The sequence below is a fragment of the Oncorhynchus gorbuscha genome, linkage group LG04 (genome assembly GCF_021184085.1).
Source record: "Oncorhynchus gorbuscha isolate QuinsamMale2020 ecotype Even-year linkage group LG04, OgorEven_v1.0, whole genome shotgun sequence".
Classification (NCBI taxonomy): Eukaryota; Metazoa; Chordata; class Actinopteri; order Salmoniformes; family Salmonidae; genus Oncorhynchus; species Oncorhynchus gorbuscha.
Genome location: NC_060176.1, coordinates 56,294,080 through 56,316,440, shown reverse-complemented (window position 1 = coordinate 56,316,440; position 22,361 = coordinate 56,294,080). Strand labels below are relative to the sequence as shown.

The window sequence follows — 22,361 nt, the reverse complement described above, 5'->3', positions numbered from 1 at the left end:
ACATGTTTTGCTTCAATTCATGCTTCACACACATCACAGCTGTTGCTACCAGACTTTTATTACACTGCTCAATTTATACACTTGCCCCCCCCCCCCTACATTTGGAACTATGAATTGTGCCTTCATACGTTATACTTATGCTAAAATCTATTATTCTATTCTATTGCAATTTACTTTATGTTCGTGTTATCTTTTATTATTTCTTATTGTTGTTGCATTGTTCTGAAGGAACCTGCAAGTAAGCATGTTGTTGGACGCTGTCTACCATGTGTATCCCGTACACACGAGTAATACACTTGAAACTACATGAATCTTAAAGCATAGGCCTATGTTCTCTCTGTTCTTTGCATTGATATTGTTTGGGATAGCATCTCAAACATCTTCTTTTGAGTAAAAGTTTTGCAGCAAGGATTTTTCTTTGGATTTAGCCCCGACACTATGCAGACATGAATCATGATGGGAAATCACAGCATGTGTGTTGGTCTCCCTAACCCAATCATTTTGAAATAGAAATGTCGATGGTGGACAGTGCGCACACACTCTCTTAAAAAGGTTGCCATGCTGTAGGAACATGTGTTGTAGCAATCAATCCATTCAGTTTGTAACAGTTCGAAGCAAGAGACATTTCTATGCCTCCAGCTAATTCAACTGACCAGCACAACTGACAAAGCAATACAATAGCATAAAATAAAATCTCCTCACTGGTGTATGTGAAACATCAATGTGACTGACTTTCCTAATTTTTATCATGAGATCTGTGTCTCTTAGATATGAATAGAGACTGGAGAATGTATACATGTATTGCTTTTTACTTTGAACCACACCACCTCTACAACTGACCAGTGGATTCAGAAATGATACATTGTGTTATTCTAACCTTGTCTCTCTCTTACATTTCAGGGCCGATGCATGAACTTCACCCGGGTCAAGTCCAATCCTCCTCGATACCCCCACTACAACCATCACTCAGCCCCCATCTACACCCCTCCAAGAGGCTGCAACCCACCACCTCCCCAAGGCAAACTCCCCCTTCCCACCGGCAGCCCCCCAGCCTCCCCCTCTCCATCCTCCACCTCCACACTGCCTCCACTGCCCTCAAAACCCCCTCCTTTTTCTACCACTCCTCTTCCTCCCATTACTCCACCTCCTACCATCACACCACCACCTTACACTCCTCCTCCAACTCCAGCCCTCCCTCCAACCACTCTGCATACACCCCCTCCTCCTATGTGCTCCCCTTCCCCTCCACACCCTGCATCCCCAACCAGCTCCCTGCCCCCACCCGCTCAGGCCCCTCCTCCAGGACAAGGCCCCCTGCCTCCACCCCCTGCCCGCCCACCGCCACGCCCCTCTTTGTAAATCCTCAGCAGTGATTGGGAGGGCAGGGGTTGACTAGTACTAGTACAAGGAAGATCAACAGGAATCACAACTCTCCCCTCATTCTACTGCCACCCAGGATATCTGTGTGGCTCACACACTTGTCAGCTATTTGTTTACAGTGGCCCATGTACACATGTAGGTCAAGAGTACAAAGAGAAGTTGCACTTAAGGTTCCACGGATATCTCCTGATGGACAGCTTTCCTTATAGACAGATCTATGTCGTCCATAGCTGGTCAGGTCTGCACAAAACACAGTTACCTTGTCATGGCAATACAGGCTAAGCCCATCTGTCCATTCTACAACCAACAGAAGAATGGATCGATATCATCGTAACAAAGTAAAGCCAAGTGTTGGATGGTTGCCTGTTTAAAAAAATAAACTGAGGCTCTTGAGATATGGCCGAGGTATTAAGTTCAGAAATGAATTGAGAGATGTCTCCAAATGATATTCCAATAATGAATCAGTCTGAATTTTCCACATGCAATATTTGTTTTTCACTGACAAACAAGTTATTATGAGCAGCGGAAGGATTCTTTGAATCACAAAAATGTTCTAGTGTCAATGCCCTGCTGCATTGCACAATTACTGTCAAGTCGAGGACAATGTTTCTTAATGACAGCATTAAGGATGATTTTATGCCTTAAATGTGCCTTTAATTAAAAACAGAATGTTATTGGAGAGCAATTACATTCCAGTGGTTTAAGTAATTTGTTCATCCAGTTTGATTCATATGATGGGTCTTGGTTGGTTTATAGCATTCCTAAAATGTTTTATACATATAGCGTGTATAAATATGTCTTACTTTTTGTCTTTGTATTGTCCATTCAGTGTTGGATAAGTATTTTGCAGAGTATGATTGCTGTGGTGAACAAAATAATCATTACGAATAAATTACAATAAATGTGTGCATACGAGTCCTTACAATTATGCCAAATTCCTCAGAATCAGCACTATCAATGGTTAATGTTATATAGTTGGGTTTACAATGTTGTATTTCATCTCAAAATGTTATGACGTATCCTTGGCCTTCCCCAAAAAATGTTTTTTTTTTGTCATTGCTGCTCCTGTGGTTGAATGTGGTTTATTGAAGTCACATAAAAAAAAATCTAATTACATATTGTGTAACTGACCAAAGAATATCATAGGTTAACGATGGTTAGCTTCTGAACCGGGCCATGACGACTTCAACTATTGATGCTAAATCTATAGGCAGCCTATGGGTCAAAATATTCCAAGCACAAGTTGGATTATGTAATGCTTTGAGTTGCCCATAAAACAGGATGAGTTTTATGTAAACACACTTGAACAAACTATATGTCTTATCACACCCAGACACACATGTTGGCAGGCATCTGCATGTGTGGTTCTGTGCCAGTGACTGGGATCTTGTCCACACAATGGATCAGAATCTCCCCTGCAGCATCAGACACTTTCCTATACCTCCATATGAGGTGTAATATAGACCAGGCCTTCTGTCTGTCCATAAGAGGAAGATTGGAGACAATCATGGAAAGTTGGCTTTGTATTGAGTCAAGTTCATGAAAGTACATATTGATGTACAGATGTCTGATTTTGTATAGTAAAAGGCGCATCCAAATATTTAGCCATCTGAATATGTGTAGAAAAGGAAGGCATTTTATGTTGGGTCTAGAAAACTTGAAGTGGAGTCACTCTCTGTGTTCCTTTGTGAAGGAATCCTATTTTCATTACAGACGTATTGACGTTACATGCACCTGCCAGGCTCTCAGGTCAAAATAAGTGTACTGTAGCCTGGAGACTGGAAAGCAAGGCAGTATAAGCAAGTACAGATTTAGCTGTCATTGCTATGTAACCAATTGTCATTTAGAATTTATGAAGTAAACATTGAATCCTTTAAGTAATTTTTTCAAATTGAGTCTTTTTTATGATTTGTTGTTATGCACACATACACTGAGTATACAAAACCTGCTCTTTCCATGACATAGACTGACCAGGTGAATCCAAGTGAAAGCTATGATCCCTTACTTATGTCACTTGTTAAATCCACTTCAATCACGGTAGATGAAAGGGAGGAGACCGATTCAAGAAGTATTTCTAAACCTTGAGACAATTGAGACATGGATTGTGTATGTGTGCCAATCAGAGGGTGAATGGGCAGGACAAAAGATTTAAGTGCCTTGGAACGGAGTATGGTAGTAGGTGCCAGGTACACTAGTTTGTGTCAAGAACTGCAATGCTGCTGGGCTTTTCAGGCTCAACAGTTTCCTGCATGTATCAAGAACGGTCCACCATCCAAAGGACATCCAGCCAACTTGACAACTGTGGGAAGCATTGGATTCAACATGGGCCAGCATCCCTGTGAAACGCTTTCAACACCTTGCTGCTCTGAGGGTAAAAGGGGGGGAGCAACTCAATATTAGGAAGGTGTTCCTAATGTTTGATTTGCTCAGTGTAGTACAATGCTTCTTTGTGACATTTGAAGCAGCGAGAGCAAAGTCTTGAATTGAAAAACACTGATTTAAAGCAGATTGATACAATTCATGACCCTGTGAAATGTACTATTTCGATGTACTTCATGGGGCTCCTAATGACAAAATGCAAACAGGCAATGTCCCATAGTTTAAACACATCACCAGACACTTGTAAAGAGATTAAGTAGACTTACCTCACATTTCATAAAGCCACCCTCTTATCCCCGAATCCCACCCAGCTCGGTCATAGGCATGCTCCAAACTCATTCTGGAAGACATCCACATGCCATTATTAGTGGACCTATTTCAGTGCCACTTTTAAAAATGTTCAAAACTAAAAGCATACAAAGAGAAACATTACATTTACCAGCTGGTTAGACATCACTGAAGCAATACGTTTTCAGCCCCTTTCTTTTGAATACCTTGCCCCTAATGTTGTTAAGGATGTTGGAGTCACTGGGTTCACCAACTATGCACCATTTACTAACAGTGCACAGACTGTACCTCCCTGCCTCAATCATAGAAGAAAAAAATGTGATTTCGTGGCTAACAGCATCCAGATGTTCATATGTTGAATTATGTCACATCTACAAATGGAGTGAGCTATCTAGGAAAATATTAGACATCATCTAATCTGCAGGAAATTTGGAAAGGCTGGAGGAAAGGCGTGCCAATATTAATTATACATGACATAATTGTGTTTTGGGTATATAGTGGGAGGGTTATAGGGGACATTTGGACCAAATAAAACAATTGTTCACTTGAATCCTCAAACTGAGGAATAAATATATACCAAATATTACTATGTATTAACCAAATAACTCAGAACAAACAACCTATAGACACAAGGCTTTGGTTGCTTTAAATGGTATATAGAATATTATCCTTTATGTCCCCAGATCACAGAGAAAGGAAATATGATGCTCAGCTGCTTTCATTGACCCCTTCCATAGCAGCCAAACACAATGCAAGAAATGTCTTGGCAGAAGTTGCACACTTTCCACTCCTTATTTCTTCCAAGCCTTTATGACATAGTGTTCAAATTCACTGTGTCGTCCTAAGGAGGCCAGCCCTCATCCATCTATAAAGCACGGTTAATGCTGTATCTGGTGGCCCCTCACACTGGATTCAACAGAAGGCAAATAATGACTCAAGAACATTATGACCCAGTAAATCCAGTAGAAAGCATCTGGTTATTCTTTCTGGGATCTAAATGACAGTCAAGTATTCTTCAATTGTGATAAAAGTCAACCGATTACTGCTGTAAGACAAAATGCTCCGGTAAACTCCTTAGTTGAACACACCCAGTCAGTAAACTGATAGGAGTAGGCATCAACAGTATACAGACAACAAAAGCTGTCAATGGACTATACACTAGTCTTCATAATGAGCAGAAGAAATTAGTGCAGATGGATGAAATGAGGCAAGGAGAGGAAGCCACTTTAAACTGTTGAGATGCACCCTTGGCTAGGTGTGGCAGCTGCAGCAGCTGTTGATAGTTATTCAAGATCAGAGGTAATTGCACTGTTTGTCCCTATATTAGAAGCCTTGCCTTGTGAGTTTATAATGAGGACTGTTAAACCCAGAGAATTGAACGCTTAAGCAAAAAATGATGGTATGACACTGAAATGGTGCGTAACAACAAAGGACGTTTACAACGCCTGCTGTCGTCTTTTTGACAGTGAAATATCTTAAAGGACTAAAACATATTTTCAACAATGTTCACTGTGGTTAGAGGATTTAGACTTTTTGGCTGCGTGTATAAGGCTATGGTTGCCTTTAGTGATTGCACAACTCCTGCACTTGAGGCCATTTTAGCACTAAGCCATTGCAATGAAACAATTCTGGAGGCTGCTCTTGTTTTTACCAACTGCTGTGCATGTTTTCTTTCAGCCATACTGAAGTTCAACACAGCCTTTAGGTTGATGCTGTCAGTTGTCATTTCTCATCAGGACATAAATGTGTGTTCAAGTGTCAATGATCGCTGTTATACCTCCAAGGCTATTGGTTCCAAAACTGGCCAAACTGAGAAAGACTTCAAGACCACCCAATCAATTCTGCAGGCTTGTTCAACTCTTTGTCAGTGCTCCCTGTCAGTTTGCTCCGCCATCTTGGCTTTCAACAGATGCATTGCACCAGGTGTCTCCGCCATGTTGGTTCTACGGGGGTACGTGAGACCAATGTTCTTCACCATCAGGACTCTCACTGGATACTTTGAAGAGGCACTCGCCTTCAGTTGGGACTTGATTCATTGCTTCAAGGAAGTGCTATTCTCTCAGCAGTTCCTCCTAAAGAAAACACTCCTGTTTCTGTCCCAGTTGGCTCTTTGCATCTTTACCTGACCACTTTGTCTTGAATGAATATCGTTTAAATGACTTTTCCTCCAGTAAAGTAACTTGAGTAATGCTTTTCTTGTAACATCCTTAAGGAACTGTGCATCCTAGGACTATTGCGTCAACTTCCCTTCAAGTGTTTATTTTCAACTGGCATATTAACTATTAAAATGTTTCCTTAATTCTTAGTTGAATCATTGCCCAACTGCATATTTGGAAATCTTGGCAAGTTACAGTATCTGCCATAATGGCAATTTTATGGATGAGATAGGGACATTAATCCAACTGTACACTGTCAAAGCCCATTTTAAAAAGACAGTGAAAGTAAAGTACTACATTTACATTTAAGTCATTTAGCAGACGCTCTTATCCAGAGCGACTAGACACTATTGTAACTGTCATAATAGAGCCCCACAAGTTTCCAACAGATGTTCCAGGTGCCTTGTCCATACTTCGAGTCTGAGCCTGTCAAAGGCCTGCATTTTTCAGTTACTAAAGCACCTCCAGTGTAAAACATGGTCTTTGCTAGGATCTTTCAACATAGGCAGATACAACGGGCTCAGTAAATGTAATACAATGAAAACAGTTGCAAAGACGGGTAACTCTTTACTTTGGGAAACCCCCTTTTCAGGTAATTAAGGCCTGATTGCAAGATCTTAAGGTGAAATACAAATAAGCAAAGAACCTCTCGAGTTTTGTCAGTGACCCTTTTGAAATTCAAACGAGCATACTGCTTTACTCCTTGGCTTATAACGACACATTTGGGAAAGCACACAGCTGACATGTTAAGTTCTAAAACAGCAGCTACATAGTCAAACAGGCTTACTGCATTGCTCTGTAGGTGTCTTGTAGGCAGAGCACTTACAAACCCCTATCAACAGCATCTAACACCACACCTTTGTTTACTCAAAGCTAAATGAACATAGCATGGTGTTTTGATAGCATAACCCATAGTACAGAGACCTCTTGAACATAAGTTGCTGTATACAAAAACATTAAATTGAAAAGAAAACCATGGTCCCAATATTGCAATCAAATTGGTATGGTGGCAGGGCATGGGGTCGACAAAACCTTGGTGCAGATTACGCTCATCAGCAACTCAATTTCTCTTGTAAAAGGAGTTATTGTAAAACAGAGACCCAAACTGATGCCGGGTAACAAAGCAACAACAACAAAATGGGCCAACAAGAACAGAAGAGTTGAATATTGCTAAACTGTCAAGTCACAATGCTAGTAACATATGCCTACAGAGTAATGAATGTTGATCATTGGTCCACTAGTCTTCATTGTCCATCTTCAGGAAATTGATTGACTTAGAATTTTACTGGACGCATGATTATGCCAGGACAGTCAATTATTCAGACGACCAACTTGGTTTAAGCAAGAGTTTAACCCTCCTATATGTCTGTCAAAACACAATAAGTGAATCATTGTCAAGTTGCTTTTGTAACCTAACCAATGATTCAAAACAAATAGGTGCACAGTAGTGAACACAAGCAAGTCTGTAGCAAGTTTCATATTGCCCTTAACACCTTCAAAACTTGCATAGGAGACAAATTCTATTGATTTGTAATGGTATTTTGAGTATAACAATGGAGAGTTCTCGATGGTCTCTGGAACAGGTCAGTAGACTAAAGCATGACTTACGACACCTTCTTGGAAGCCCTTCCGATGTAGTCAGGTCCATAGCTCAAACATTTAAAGCACCCATGCTTTAAATCAATCACTGATTTATTAGACAATGTACTTAATGAAAATCACATTTATCATTTACGTCCCTGAGCCTCCATTGGCCCTTGAAATGCTAAGTCTGATCGTGTGGGCATTTATATATCTGATTGGCTGGTCTAGAGCCCACCCCTTAAACAGTAATTGCTCTATTATAAATCAGATCGTGATGTGGGTAAAAGGTTCCAGCTCCCCTGTACAAGCTGAAATTCCAGGCATTATTTCCCAAAAAGGGTGTTTTCATTTTAACAATGTGTCATTTCTACCTGTGTTTAAAAATAAAGGATGTGACTTAACTGCACTGCCCCTTTAATAATTTACTCAACACACACAAGCGTAACAGATAAACATTTCAAACGACAGATGTTTCTCTAGCTGCCAAAGAAAACAGATCTCAACAGACCAAATTATTGCATCAATGAAACACCAAAATAACCAGTAACTTCAGTAAGATTTTCATGTTCAGACTCTTGACAACAGCTGAATTAAATGTAAAACCAGCAGCAAGTATCCAACATTTAAGTTATGAGCACTGTTGTGTATCATCCAAAATGGATACAGCTCAGTCTTCTTCAGTTGGATCATTAACTGCCTACAGTCCAGTAACCCATGGTAGCACCCAAATGCCAACATTTACTGCCAACCCTTCCCACCACGGACCCTCCCCAAAAAATAATGATGTAACAATGTCTTCAGATGTGCGTTTTGAGAAAAGAGACAGATACAGTACATGTTTAGTGTACCAGAGTAACAATTGCATTAAAAAGAGCAATGACACACAAAACAGGAAAGTTTCTGAAATGGGTTTTTGGATCTTCAAAAGGACGCGTTTCACTCTACAGTCACAGACTTGGCCAGGTTCCTTGGGCAATCCACCTGTATTGGAAGAGAAGAGGCAGACATTTCTACATTTACCAAGACACAACCCTAAGAAATTAGCTCCCCATTATGAATGCCTACAGTAAGAACCCAACTCAGTGACCGTGCAGTACTCACGTCAAAGCCCCTGAGCACAGCCAGGTGGAAGGAGAGGAGCTGCAGGGGGATGACACTCAGGATGCCCTGCAGACAGTCCACACAGTGCGGCACTTTGATGGTGCGGCTCGAGCTCTTGGCAGTCTCGTAGTCATCTTTGTCACAGATCACGATGGGTCGGCCCTGTAAACCAAACAAAAGGCATTATGCTTCTAGCACAACATTGTCATAACCTTTAACCTGGAGTTGTGTTGAAATGTGAAACTTTGGTCCTTCCTTGAATAATAGCTTTGTTGACTCATGTCTCAAACCCAAAGCTTAAGTCCACATCTGTGGTAGATTAGTGAGAGTGGTGATGTCATGTAGAAAATAACTCCTCCCTTGCACTTTGTGGTGAATGTGAGGACCATTTGATATTACTGCATTGTGAAAACAAATCAAATGTGTAAAGTATGTGTGCATGAAGCACTTAATATCCATGTCTTGGAGTTGTTATATTTCTTTTTAACCTGGGAGGTAGGTGGTCACTACAACAGCTAGCAGACATATCACATATCAAAAAAGTTTATTAAAAAGTGAGTTTAACAACCAGATAACGTCATTGGCAATGGTTTACTGTGGTTCCAACCTTTCAACAGTTGATGGGGTGGAAAGCTAAATGGTGTTGAGATATCGTGCGTCAGTTCTTACCGCACGGGCCACCACCTGCTGCAGTGCATTCTGACACTTGGTGTAGGTGTGGTCTCTCATGATGATCATGATGACGGGCATGAGTTTGTCGACTAGGGCCAGAGGCCCGTGCTTCAGCTCCCCGGCCAGGATGCCCTCTGAGTGCATGTATGTGATCTCCTTGATTTTCTGGAGAGAGCGACACACCCAACACCTCATTCAGATAGGAAACCACATTCCCATACACATTGAGGGACACACAACCTCAGAAAAACACCATGCCAACACAACATAAGTTGAGTATGTATATCTTATCTTCTTAAATTCTAAAGGGAACAGTAGACTGACCAGGGAACACTAGAATAGATCCAGGAGCACAGCACCCTGACCAAACACTGTGTGCCTCAGATACTGGAGGATTGGCAGTCAACAGAACTTGAAGAAACCCTAAATAGTGTGGAGTGTGGTTGCAATTATGCAGAGACATTTCTAAATCAGTCTAATTAGTTGCTGTGATTAAAAACACAATTCCAGCAGGCTAGACTCCATTAGGTCTTGCGTGAGGCTGAGGCAGAACAATTATTGTGGGCTATTGGAAAGTGAAACGACTCTGGGCCAATCTTCTCGTGAAGTATCTTAACACACGGATCATAATCTGTGAGTGGAGTGGAGATTCCTGTAGAATAGTTCTGAAGAGACAACGTTAAGTTTCAGGAGGCGGAGATCGAGGTGGGCATGCTGACCAGTGCTCCCTCCAGGCAGGTGGCATAGTGGTAGCCTCGGCCCATGATGAGAACACTCTTCTGCTGGTACAGCTCTGCTGCCAGCCTCTGGATCTCATCATCCAGACTAAGCACCTCCTTTATCAGATCTGACACAGAGGGGGGGAAGGAGGAGCAGCAGGTAAACACATAGCGAGACAGGTACAAAGAGGATAACAATGAGTAATTTTAGTCCAAGGTTATGAAATGAGATACCCCCTGAAAAATATTCCTCTTCAATTGGTCGGTACATTTGGGAGAACAACATGTCAGAAAATCAATTTCATCAAACCAAACTCCTGGATGAAAGACAATACAGTAACACCCATCCTATTACAGATCAGCAGACCAATGTTAACAGGTCCTGGAGACTGGGGTCAATGGGGGGGGTTGGGTCAGGGAGAGGAGGGAGAACATTTAACATGAGGCTTTGGGTCCAGAGGAGTGTGTCAGGGCAAACAGTCAGGACAGATCCAGCTGCTGAAGCCTCCCCACTGTACACTCTCGTTCCCTCTCTAAGGATACCACCACAGCACAGTCATTGCATTAGCTCTCTGACAATGCATATTGTTCAAACAAAAACAGTCCAGTTGGAGCAATAGGACAGACCGAGGAGACCCACTACAGGCCTCTGCTTTCCCATCCCTCGCTCTGGCTGCGCTGACTGTGACCATTACTTACTGTGGTCTATACTCCAGTAGGTCAGTGTGTCGAATAATCTACACATCCCTTTGAGCATCACATACAAAGGTTTATGGTCATTAACAGCACAGTGCAATGTCTTGGTAGATGTGTGTAGGGTCTGGTCTACCTGGCAGAACTCTCAGGCCCTGGATGATCTCACGTCGCCGTGGCTGCATGGAAATCCTGTCGTCGCACATCAACAGCGCAAACATGATCAGAGCCACAAATTGACTGGTGTAGGCCTGCAAAACAGACACAGCCAGACATAATGCATGCTTATTAATGCTCTCTTCTGGTTCTAAACAAAAGGAATCATAGTCTTCCCTCTCTCCATCCTGGGCCAGAGACAGCAGAACCCTTCGTTTAGCAAAGGGCCTAGGTTGCCTGATCCCAAGGTTACTTTGCAGTACAGTTATTGGAGAAGAGGCTTGTCCGGCTGCTCTGGTTGCCAGCTCCACAGTAATAATGTGCAACAGATGAGAAGTGGAGCAGCTGGGCTGCAGGATGGGCTGGACACAGATCAGGCCTCTATTGCAGGACTGGAGAGGGGAGAGCTAGCACAGTCTTATGAGGACACAATCTGGCAACACTACAGATGAACACATCCCCTGACAATAAGACACTAGGGCAGGAGGTAGCCTAGCAGTTAGAGTTTTGGGACAGTCACCGAAAGGTCGCTAGTTTGAGTCCCAGAGCCAACAATGTGAAACATCTGTCTATGCGCCCTTGAGCAAGGCACTTAACCCTAATTGCTCCAGGGCCACAGTTTATAAAATGGCAGACCTTGGCCATAATCCCACGCCCAACGGTGTCTAAGGGGGAGTTGGGATCTGCAAAAAAAAATACATTTCAATTGCACAAGTATAAGCCCCCACCAAATTATTATTACTAACAAAACAGCAAAGAAACAGTCAGCCCCAACTACAGTAGAAGTAGAACCATGATGCGCTTGTTTTTCACGCTTCTGAAAAGTATCACCACCACTCACACATATGTTAGAAGGCTCTCCGTACCAGTTTAGGATTTCTAAAAATCAACATTCAAGAGCCCAAGCCATTTGACGGACCTACTGGACTCGGTCGTAATAGCTTCTACACCTGCATTGCTTGCCTTTTGGGGTTTAAGGCTGGGTTTCTGTTAGAGGTCGACCGATTAATCAGGAATGACAATCGGTAATCTGCATTTTTTGGACACTGATCATGGCCGATTACATTGCCCTCCACGAGGAGACTGCGTGGCAGGCTGACTACCTGTTATGCGAGTGCAGCAAGAAGCCAAGGTAAGGTGCTAGCTAGCATTAAACGTATCTTGTTAAAAAAACTAACATAAATCACTAGTTAACTACACATGGTTGATGATATTACTAGTTTATCTAGCTTGTCCTGCGTTGCATGTAATCGATGGGGTGCCTGTTAATTTATCATTGAATCTTAGCCTACTGTGATTTAACAAGCGCATTCGCGAAAAAAGCACTGTCGCTGCACCAATGTGTATCTAACCATAAACATCAATGCCTTTCTTTAAAATCAATACACAAGTACATATTTTTAAACCTGCATATTTAGTTAATATTGCCTGCTAACATGAATTTATTTTAACTAGGAAAATTGTGTCACTTCTCTTGCGTTCTGTGCAACAGAGTCAGGGTATATGCAGCAGTTTGGGCCGCCTGGCTCGTTGCGAACGAATTTGCCAGAATTTTACGTAATTATGACAGAACATTGAAAGTTGTGCAATGTAACAGGAATATTTAGACTTATGGATGCCACCCGTTAGATAAAATACGGAACGGTTCCGTATTTCACTGAAAGAATAAATGTTTCGTTTTCGAAATGATAGTTTCCGGATTTGACCATATTAATGACCTAAGGCTCGTATTTCTGTGTGTTAATTAAGTCTATGATTTGATATTTGATAGAGCAGTCTGAAAGAGCGGTGGTAGGCAGCAGCAGGCTCGTAAGAATGAATTCAAACAGCACTTTCGTATGTTTGCCAGCAGCTCTTCGCTGTGCTTCAAGTATTGAGCTGTTTATGACTTCAAGCCTATCAACTCCCGAGATTAGGCTGGTGTAACCGATGTGAAATGTCTAGCTAGTTAGCGGGGTGCGCGCTAACAGAGTTTCAATCGGGACGTCACTCGCTCTGGGACCTTGAAGCTTTGCTCTGCAAGGGCCACAGCTTTTGTGGAGCGATGGGTAACGATGCTTCGAGGGTGGCTATTGTTGATGTGTTCGTGGTTCGAGCCCAGGTAGGGGCGAGGAGAGGGACGGATGCTATACTGTTACACTGTCAATACTATAGTGCCTATAAGAACATCCAATAGTCAAAGGTATATGAAATACAAATGGTATAGAGAGAAATAGTCCTATAATAACTACAACCTAAAACTTCTCACCTGGGAATATTGAAGACTCATGTTAAAAGGAACCACCAGCTTTCATATGTTCTCATGTTCTGAGCAATTTTTTAAAACCAAATTGAACATGTTTAATTAAATATTTGAGGTTCAATTGATTTTATTGATGTATTATATTAAGTTAAAATAAGTGTTAATTCAGTATTGTTGTAATTGTCATTATTACAAATAAATGAATAAGACAAATCGGCATCGGCTTTTTCTGGTCCTCCAATAATCGGTATCGGCGTTGAAAAATCATAATCAGTCAACCTCTAGTTTCTGTACAGCACTTTGACATCAGCTGACGTAAGAAGGGCTGTAGAAATAAGTTTGATGGATCTAAAGCCAAAGGCATGGTTGTAAAACCGTCACACAGCTATTTTCCTTGACAGCACTGGAACCACAGTCCCTCACAACTGACAGTCCTAGCCATCCACTCAGATTTGTGGCAGTGCATTTAATCCGGTTAAAACCCATCACTCCATCCAGAATGTCAAGAGGACAGAGGCGCACGCTAGCCTGTGAAAACACACTGACTAAACCATGTCCCCGAGAGGCCTCAAATGTGCCACACATCCTCCTCAGGCAATACGGCATGATGAGCAGTTATTTTTATTTATTTTTTATATAAGGGTACAAGCATGCGCCAGGTTCAATTCAGACAAAGACCACAGATGGCTCTCATTTGCTTACATTCCCTTCCTCAATATCTATTGTTTGGCTAAGGGGGAGAAGCGTATTCAAGACGTGGTGCCGTCTCAACTCCAGAAATCCCCTTCATTCTCCCTGACCTTGTTTAGCAGGCATAGTTGCGGAGAGCCCCAATTCTGAAAACAAGACAGACATCACCAGAGTCATCCAGTTTAATGTCCCCCAGAAGGTTCATCTGAATAATATTATGAAACGATACAAAACGGAGTCAGCAGGAGCGTGTATTGAGCAGAGGGTGAAATACATAATGTCCTCTGATGTGCTGTGCGTGGGCCAGACAAGCAGTAAAGGACAGCGTCGTTGAGGCGTGCTCGCCAGGCTTTCTGCGCTGTGCCGGGGCCTTGGAACTGCCGGAGGGTCCCTGAGCCAAGCCCGAGAGCCAGAGCAGGGAGGGACCGGACTCTTTCTACTACCCCCCCCACCCTCCTCAGCTGCTGAGTGGAACTCACTCCAGTCATCTGCAACCCCACTCTGGCAATCTGTAGGATCAGTGCTCATAGTAGAGGGAAACCATGGATCCTTACTTTTTACAAGAATAAAGATGAGAATATCAGGCACTATGGGTTCTGTGTAGAGCAGTGGAATATAGCAGTTTAAATAACCTCTTACAAAGGGATCCAGACATTAATTTCAGATGAAGTTCTCTAATTTCAAGGGAGAGAGGGGTTAACCACATGTTCTATGTATTGAAATTAGCATCCAAGTGCTTCAGGGTTTGCCTTAACTATACAGATACCACCAGCAAAGCATATTGGAGTGAACCTCATGTCCTTGCAATAATAAGTAAACACGGGTGATTATATAGACCAAGCCAAAGCGAAGCTGCCTCTGTACTTCGTAACGCCGCTCTGCCTAATTAGGAAGGAGACCATTCCATTCATCTCCAACAACCCTACTGCAGTCTGACCAACTGAAACACTCTGGAGAGGGATAGGAGGAATTCCCCCGCCCTAATAGGCTATCCTGAAGGGAATTTTTTCCACCCACCACAGAAGTAAAAGAAGTTGAGAGAGCAGAGTATGGTGAATGGAAAGGTCTCCTGTTCCAACAGCTGAGTGTCTACAGGACAGTACACTACGCGAGTCAGTATGGGAAAAGAATCAGTCAGGAGAAGTGCTACACAGAGCAGCAGCGAGCCGGTCCCCTCACCTTGGTGCTGGCCACTCCTATCTCTGGCCCAGCGTTGATGTGCACCCCACAGTCTGTCTCTCTGGAGATGGAGCTGCCCACTGTGTTGGTGACGCCCACCGTCAGGGCTCCTCTCTCCTTACAGTAGCGCAGGGCCATCAGGCTGTCTGCAGTCTCGCCTGCACACAAAAGGTAGCAATGCAAATCAGCACTCAGGATAGATACTGGAACAGGTTGGACTATGTGTATATACTGAATACAATATCAGATTTTATAGGCCGCAATAACTGATATCATCAGGTCTTTACGTTCAGCATCAATACATGAAGAGCGAAAGCAATTGCTTTGTGTGCATTGTCATTGGGCTGAGCATGTACTTGTATGAGACATTGCTGAAGCTGTATTGTGTGGGGAAATGAGTACAGACAAAGAAGCAATGTTCAGGTCCTTGAGGAGATAGCGATCCTCCCACCTGATTGGCTGATGAAGAAGCAGACGTCGTCACGGAACACTGGTGTGTTTCTATCCAGGAAGTCGCTGGCCAGCTCCACCATAACAGGCAGCTCTGTCAACTCCTCCAGTACCTGGCGAGTCTGTGGGGAAAGATCCGCACTGGATCACACATGACATCCACACTGAAAAACATGTTTCCATGTACAAACCAGAGTAAGAACTTACTCGTGTCCTTGTTTTTCCCTATCTTGGAGCCTTAGGCTCCAGTTGACTCCATTTTATGCTGGTGATATCATTCCTGCCTTATAGAAAAGGTCATCAGTTACTCACCGCCACCCCAGCATGGTAGCTGGTGCCACAGGCGATGAGGATGAGCCGTCGACACCTCTGGATCTCTTTAATGTGATCCTTCAGTCCACCCAGGGTTACTAAGGATACAAACAATCAAAGTACAGTGATCATGTCCCTTTTCTTGGTATGTATTCAGATAGATATTGATCATGAGGATACCACCTTGATGGGTATAATGACAGACATGAGAGGGGCATAGTGTGCAGCAAATTGGAGTGTTTTGTGACTTGACTATTACACAGGAAAGGTCATCTCACCTGTGTTGTCATTGAAGTTGACCCTTCCTCTCATGGTGTTGACCACAGACTCTGGCTGTTCAAAGATCTCCTTCTGCATAAAGGAGCTGTAGTTCCCTGAAAAATGTTCCAAAAAACATTAGATCAGAGTCCTCAACAACATCACTTAAAGCCTGTTGACTTTGCATTTTTATAAAGTGTTAGGCATTTTGTAAAGGTTACAGTTGACGCATAATTAGTACTAAAAGGAAGCCAGTCTGGAAAACATCTTGTTTAGTGCTCTAATTCAGTCTTTTATTGCTGTTGGGAGGTAAATAACACAGGAGATAAATGACCTTGCTCTTTAATACAGACATTTATCAGGCATGTCTTGACTAAATAAAATAAGCAAGAGCCTACAGGGAGATTGTCGTTTCCTCACACGGCCCTTTGTGACAATGAAATACGAGAGGGTTTTGCAGCCCACCTCTGCGGAGACAGAAATTTAGGTCATATGAATTAAGTTTATTTCAGCAGAGCTCCTGGAATCGAGGCTGAGGAGAGAGCGATGGAGGCAGAGGCTTTAATGATAGGACCACAAAGGCTTGTCTCCTAAAACTGACTGGTAGTGTATTAGCACCCTCTGCTGGAGACATGTGGAGCAGCAAGCTCAATATAAAGTCCTGCTAATAACCCAGGTACTGTACTCTACATTGGCGATTGATGTGATCTCCATGCTGGGGCCAGGGTGTCTGAGCCCCTAAAGTACCTTTGATGTCAGCCAGGCAAACCCATAAACACCTGGCTGTGTACACGTGGTGTGTGCAACACACGCATTTGATATTAAAGGTGTGCTTGTGGCTGCCACTCAGCCAAGGTGGAGAAAATAGGATTATGCTCCATTTTTCAAGCACTGCCATCGTTATTGACCAATTACAGTAGAAAATGTAGCCTACATGGTGATACGGCAACAAGTGCGTCCAACAGCAGGACCAGCTAACATTATCCGTTTACAGAGTCACGTTTAACAAGAAAGTATTATTTACCAATTTGTTTTTTAAATGAATAATTCCTGTTGCATTATGCCGCCCCCAGTAAATATGACCCTTGTATAGTGAAATTATTCTGACTGTATTGCCAAAGATAAATCAGCACTTCTAGCCATTCTTTGGTTCTCAAAGTCCTAGTAGCACCATCAACATCTTTACAGAGGGTTGACCCATGACAGTGCTGTACCCCCAGCCCTTACCCTCCCCCTCACCCTTCATGATCTGCTGCAGCTCCATCTGCAGGGTCTGGATGGCGCGGGCAGGGTGGTCTCCGGCTGTACGCTTGATGCGGTGGATGGTGAGCCGTCCGGACGTCACTGCTGCCACGTCATCATCCTCCAGGAAGATCACACGGTTGGTGTGCTCAATCACCGCGCTGCCAGGACAACGGAGCAACAGTGAATCCAAGTTAATGATGTTGTTAATTCCCACTTTCCTAGGAGAAAACAGTCACCAAACAATTGTCTAGAGTGATTCTAAAAGTACAGTTTATCTAACGTTGCATGAGTGGGATATGAGTAATATAGAGAACAACAAGGTGAGGAGTCTGACCTGGCATCAGAGGCAAAGTAGTACTCCACAGACTTCTTTTCCTCAGCGAAGAGCGTGTGGCAGGTGTCCTGCTCCATCCTGGGCAGGGTGGGGCAGCCCTTCTTGTCCTTACCAGCTGGGGAGATACAGTAGTGTACTAGACATAAAACAGCTCCCAGCTGCTCATATTCCATTCTGACTCACTGATAGAGAGCAGTTAACTAATAACTTACATGATCGGTACAGGATAGGAATGTGATCTGTGGACAGCTTGTGGTCACTTTTCACCCCAATAAGCAGAGGACCTCCCCTCCTATTTACATATAAACAAGTACAATGATTACATCAAATTAAAAGATGCATGTTTAATGGATATTATTCCTTTACAACTCAAGGAGTATGTAGAAATGCAGTAGCAGTGTACCGGGTGCCTACAGCCTCTCCTGGGTAATGGACACTCTTGAAGACCAGGACAAACGCTCCTTCCTAGGAGACCAGATAAAACCATGTTAATCACAAGACAGGTCAGAGGGCCTTGTTTCTGGACAGTCTGCTCTGTAGATGAACAGGCTCCTACCAGCTGCTGGGTCACTCTCTCCACCAGAGTAGCAAAGCTGAGGTCTTCACTCTCACGGTTGTCATACATGTACTTTACCAGCTTGGCAATGGTCTCTGTATCCGTCTCAGACTCAAACTCATAACCCTTGCTCTCCTGTGAAATGGGAGAGAGTCAGTCATGGAAATCTCACTGATAGCCTTGGCTAATGAAAGAAAACGACTGCCTTGGGAAAAATGTTGAAATGTTGCTTTGCTCACCAGGAATTTCTGCAGGTCTTTGTAGTTTGTGATAATTCCATTATGAATGACAATGAACTCTAAAAAAATAATAATACACATATACACTTTAATAATAATAAACGTTCCTCATTACTCTATATAGTCAGTCAACGTGAGACCACTACATCTACCAGAATGATGCCTATACAGGAAAGAGGCCCTAATAGTCCTACAAGTTTAAGAAATGTCTATGGTACTGACCGTTGCTCTTGTCAGACCTTTGTGGGTGGCTGTTGACAGGGCTGGGGGCACCATGGGTAGCCCAGCGAGTGTGGGCGATGCCAAGGTGGACATCAAACTCCACGTCCATGTCCATGTCCTGCTGCTCTATGGGACCAACACAAACACTGTTGAAAGGGAAGCCTCAAAATCAACTGATATGTGCCCAACATAAAGTAGGTTTGAGTCATTGGTATTGTAGACATTTATTTCTGTACAATCCACTTATCTACTCAGTAAACATCCTTACTGCTGACAACGGGTATAAGTCTTACTTGTGAGCTCATCGTCAAGAGCCTTCACTTTTCCCGACTGCTTGATCAGCTGAATAGACCGGGCATTGGCCTCCCATTCCTTGCCGTTCCCTCCATCAATTCCAACACCTGGTAAAAATAGTCTTATTGCTACAGAGTACACAAATATGCCTCTGTGTGATTTTGTAGCAGTTATCTTACACATGCTACTGTTTGATAACAGTCAGAGCATCAATGTAAGCGTGATTAGATTGACAGGCCTGCTCAAGACAAGGGCATACAGTGAGGCCAATGGACAGTCATTGTTCTTAATGTTAGCAGAATAACTGACGCCTGCCTACAGTGAGAGGGAAAGGCAGCTAATTAACATGCAGACAGACCGACGCAGACAGTGTGTTGAGACAAGCCGTCTCATCTCACCGGCAGAGTCATAGCCACGGTACTCCAGACGAAGCAGGCCTTTAAGGAGGATCTCCAGGATCTCCCGGCGAGTCCGTGGCACATGGTAGTTCAGATAGGCAAAGATTCCTGACAGAAGGAAGGAACAGGGAGACAGATTTCAACTATGAAGTCAAACAATGATTTGCAACAAAGGAATTTCACTACAACTCTTTTAAGGGATTAAGTGAACAAATCCTAATAGTGGGTATTACTGTTTGCTTTTGGTGGTCTGTGATTAGGTCAATAGAGACCAAATAAAGCATGCATGCTTTCTGTTCATATATGCCGGTTGTGTCAGAAACGCTGAAGGTTCCATTGGCTAGCTAGCCTAGCTGATGTAATCTGCAGGCAGTTCAATTATTGTCTCACTTCAATTCACAGCAACAGCTTCCCCAAGGATTTCTACACGTGAAAAGTTGCAAACGTTAACACAAGTAAAACATTTTAAAATGCTCTGGTGCCATTTATCATCATATAGGAATTGGAAACAATGGTTCTGTGTGTAACTACAGAGTAGTTCACACACCCATCTGTTCCTGAGGGCACAGCCTGCCCTGGATGTTATCTGCAATTTTTACATGAAACAGGGAAGTCACCTTGAGAAATGGACAGTGGGAGACACAGTGGAACAGGGTGTTCTAGTGTTAGGGCAATATGCTGACAGAAGGATCAGGTGCTCTAGGCTATGCTTTTGTGCAATTCAGAACTCATCCTAGAAGACTGATACCAAATGAAAACAGTGCCATTTATTACAGACATGCCTGGCTGAACAGAGGTTGGCCTACATACCATCACCACCTGGTATAGCAACTGCTCGGCCTCCAACCGCAAGGCTCTAGAGGGTAGTGCGGACAGCCCAGTACATCACTGGGGCCAAGCTTCCTGCCATCCGGGATCTATATACCAGGCGGTGTCAGAGGAAGGCCCTAAAAACTGCTAAAGTCTCCAGCCACTCTAGCCATAGACTGTTCTCTCTGCTACCACACGGCAAGCGGTACCGGAGCGCCAAGTCTAGGTCCAAAAGGCTTCTACCCCAAACCATAAGACTCCTGAACAGCTAACCAAATGGATACCCAGACTCTTGCATTGCATTGGGGGGGGGGGGGGGGGGGGGGGGGCGAGATCTAGGAAAGGTGGGGGGAATGGAATGGGGGGGATCTAGGAAAGTGGGGGGGGGGTGTCTAGGAAAGTGGGGGGGGGTGTCTAGGAAAGTGGGGGGGGGTGTCTAGGAAAGTGGGGGGGGTCTAGGATAATGTGGGGGGGGGTCTAGGAAGGTGGGGGGGTCTAGGAAGGTGGGGGGAATCGGGGAAGTTAGACTAGGAAAAATAAGGCTCTCATAAAAATCTCAGTGCATATCAGCATTACCACCATTATTTCCTTAGGAATTAGCCTGCAGCAGTTCAGTATAAGGAGCATCTATTTGGGGAATTTTTCTGACGGAGACGACAGTGTCTGATTGTCTCTTCTACTAATGGAGTTCAGCGTGCTAAATTCCCACCACCCCTAAAAAGCGAATCATCCACACTATTTATACTGGTTCTGCAAAACAGAGCTGGGCGCTTCAGGAACTTGTTGTAGAGTCAGCAGATGAGAGACGAGGGGAGAACTAATCCATCACTATTCTAATATTCAGACACTGACAGGTTAGAAAAGTAAAAACAGCTTCCCATCATTTTAAATCCCCCTACATCATTCGAATCGATGTGGAATAATCACTGTCTATCATCATTACCAGTAGTGGTCTATATTCTAGCAAGGAATGAAACTTTGCGCCGTGCGTGCGTTCTGTCAGTCCTGTAGCAAGCTAGTATGTAACCTGATGAAAAGGGTAGTTAGCCAATGGTCGCTAATGAATCCAAGTATAGAGTATAACGTGACATACGGTAACATCAATGAGAGGAATTATGGAGCGATAAACTGTCAAGTAGCTAGCAATGGCTAGCTGGCTAGTTAACGTTAGCTAGCTACGCTAAGTTAGCTAGGTACTTATTGGAAATGGGTGTGTAGCACACGGTTTATACACATCAAAACGCTTAGTCGCCCTCATGACAATTTGTCTGACAACATTGTTAGCTATAAAACATCTGATCTAGCCCATTTACAAGTTCACTTAAAAGATATGAACTCAATAATTTGATGTTAGTAATTTGTTTTGTCTGGCAAACAAACTAAGTTCTCTTTCTTTAGATGGAAGCTCAGCTGTCTGACTGAAAACATTGACATCTCCCCAAAACCAGTTCTGTGTTAATCTCACAAATTGCATGTGTAAACCGTTGCAAATGTACACCTATTTAATTTATTATATCTAGCTAACGTTACTTACCACACATGTCAGCGCTTCTCTTGCAAACCAGCTAGTTTACACCAGGCTCAGCTCAGTTCCTCATCTGATGAGTCAGATGGTCCCGCCCCCTTTAAATCCACTGAATGGGATCCAAGTAGCCTCAGCAGGCTTCCCTTATTGGTGCAACGGCTGTCAATCCCGATTTTTACCTCCGACGCAAATCAAATCAAATCCAATTTTATTTGTCACATACACATGGTTAGCAGATGTTAATGCGAGTGTAGCGAAATGCTTGTGCTTCTAGTTCCGACAATGCAGTGATAACCAACAAGTAATCTAACTAACAATTCCAAAACTACTGTCTTATACACAGTGTAAGGGGATAAGGAATATGTACATAAGGATATATGAATGAGTGATGGTACAGAGCAGCATACAGTAGATGGTATCGAGTACAGTATATACATATGAGATGAGTGTGTAGACAAAGTAAACAAAGTGGCATAGTT

The 22,361-nt window shown here is 43.2% G+C and overlaps 2 protein-coding genes across 4 annotated transcripts in view; one reads left to right on the top strand and one right to left on the bottom strand.

The window, feature by feature from the left end:
• Positions 1 to 2,288, top strand: part of LOC124034330 (anthrax toxin receptor 1-like) — a 68,799-nt gene extending 66,511 nt beyond the window's left edge. For all 3 annotated transcript variants that reach the window (XM_046347383.1, XM_046347382.1, XM_046347384.1), the window contains one exon: positions 901 to 2,288. In XM_046347383.1, coding sequence (XP_046203339.1) covers positions 901 to 1,359 — 459 coding nt within the window. In that variant the 3' untranslated portion in view covers positions 1,360 to 2,288. The remainder of the gene's footprint in view (positions 1 to 900) is intronic.
• Positions 2,289 to 7,877: 5,589 nt separating this feature from the next.
• Positions 7,878 to 22,007, bottom strand: LOC124034329 (glutamine--fructose-6-phosphate aminotransferase [isomerizing] 1-like). Its single transcript, XM_046347381.1, has 19 exons — positions 21,892 to 22,007; positions 19,548 to 19,655; positions 19,149 to 19,256; positions 18,856 to 18,981; positions 18,634 to 18,692; positions 18,395 to 18,529; positions 18,242 to 18,303; positions 18,051 to 18,130; positions 17,839 to 17,953; positions 17,499 to 17,662; positions 16,280 to 16,375; positions 16,002 to 16,099; positions 15,691 to 15,811; positions 15,240 to 15,397; positions 11,109 to 11,223; positions 10,280 to 10,407; positions 9,558 to 9,725; positions 8,889 to 9,050; positions 7,878 to 8,768 (listed from the first exon to the last, which is right to left on the bottom strand). Exons 1-19 carry the CDS (start codon positions 21,896 to 21,898, stop codon positions 8,724 to 8,726), a joined length of 2,055 nt encoding a protein of 684 aa, XP_046203337.1. The 5' UTR covers positions 21,899 to 22,007; the 3' UTR covers positions 7,878 to 8,723.
• Positions 22,008 to 22,361: the final 354 nt, after the last annotated feature.

Bases quoted from the DNA above. Each gene is read 5' to 3' on its own strand.
- LOC124034329 (XM_046347381.1), bottom strand. The intron at 16,100-16,279 runs GTGAGATGACCT...TTGTATCCTTAG, and splicing joins CAACTTCAATGACAACACAG to TAACCCTGGGTGGACTGAAG. The intron at 15,398-15,690 runs GTGGGAGGATCG...TTTTGTGTGCAG, and splicing joins CTTCTTCATCAGCCAATCAG to GCGAGACTGCAGACAGCCTG.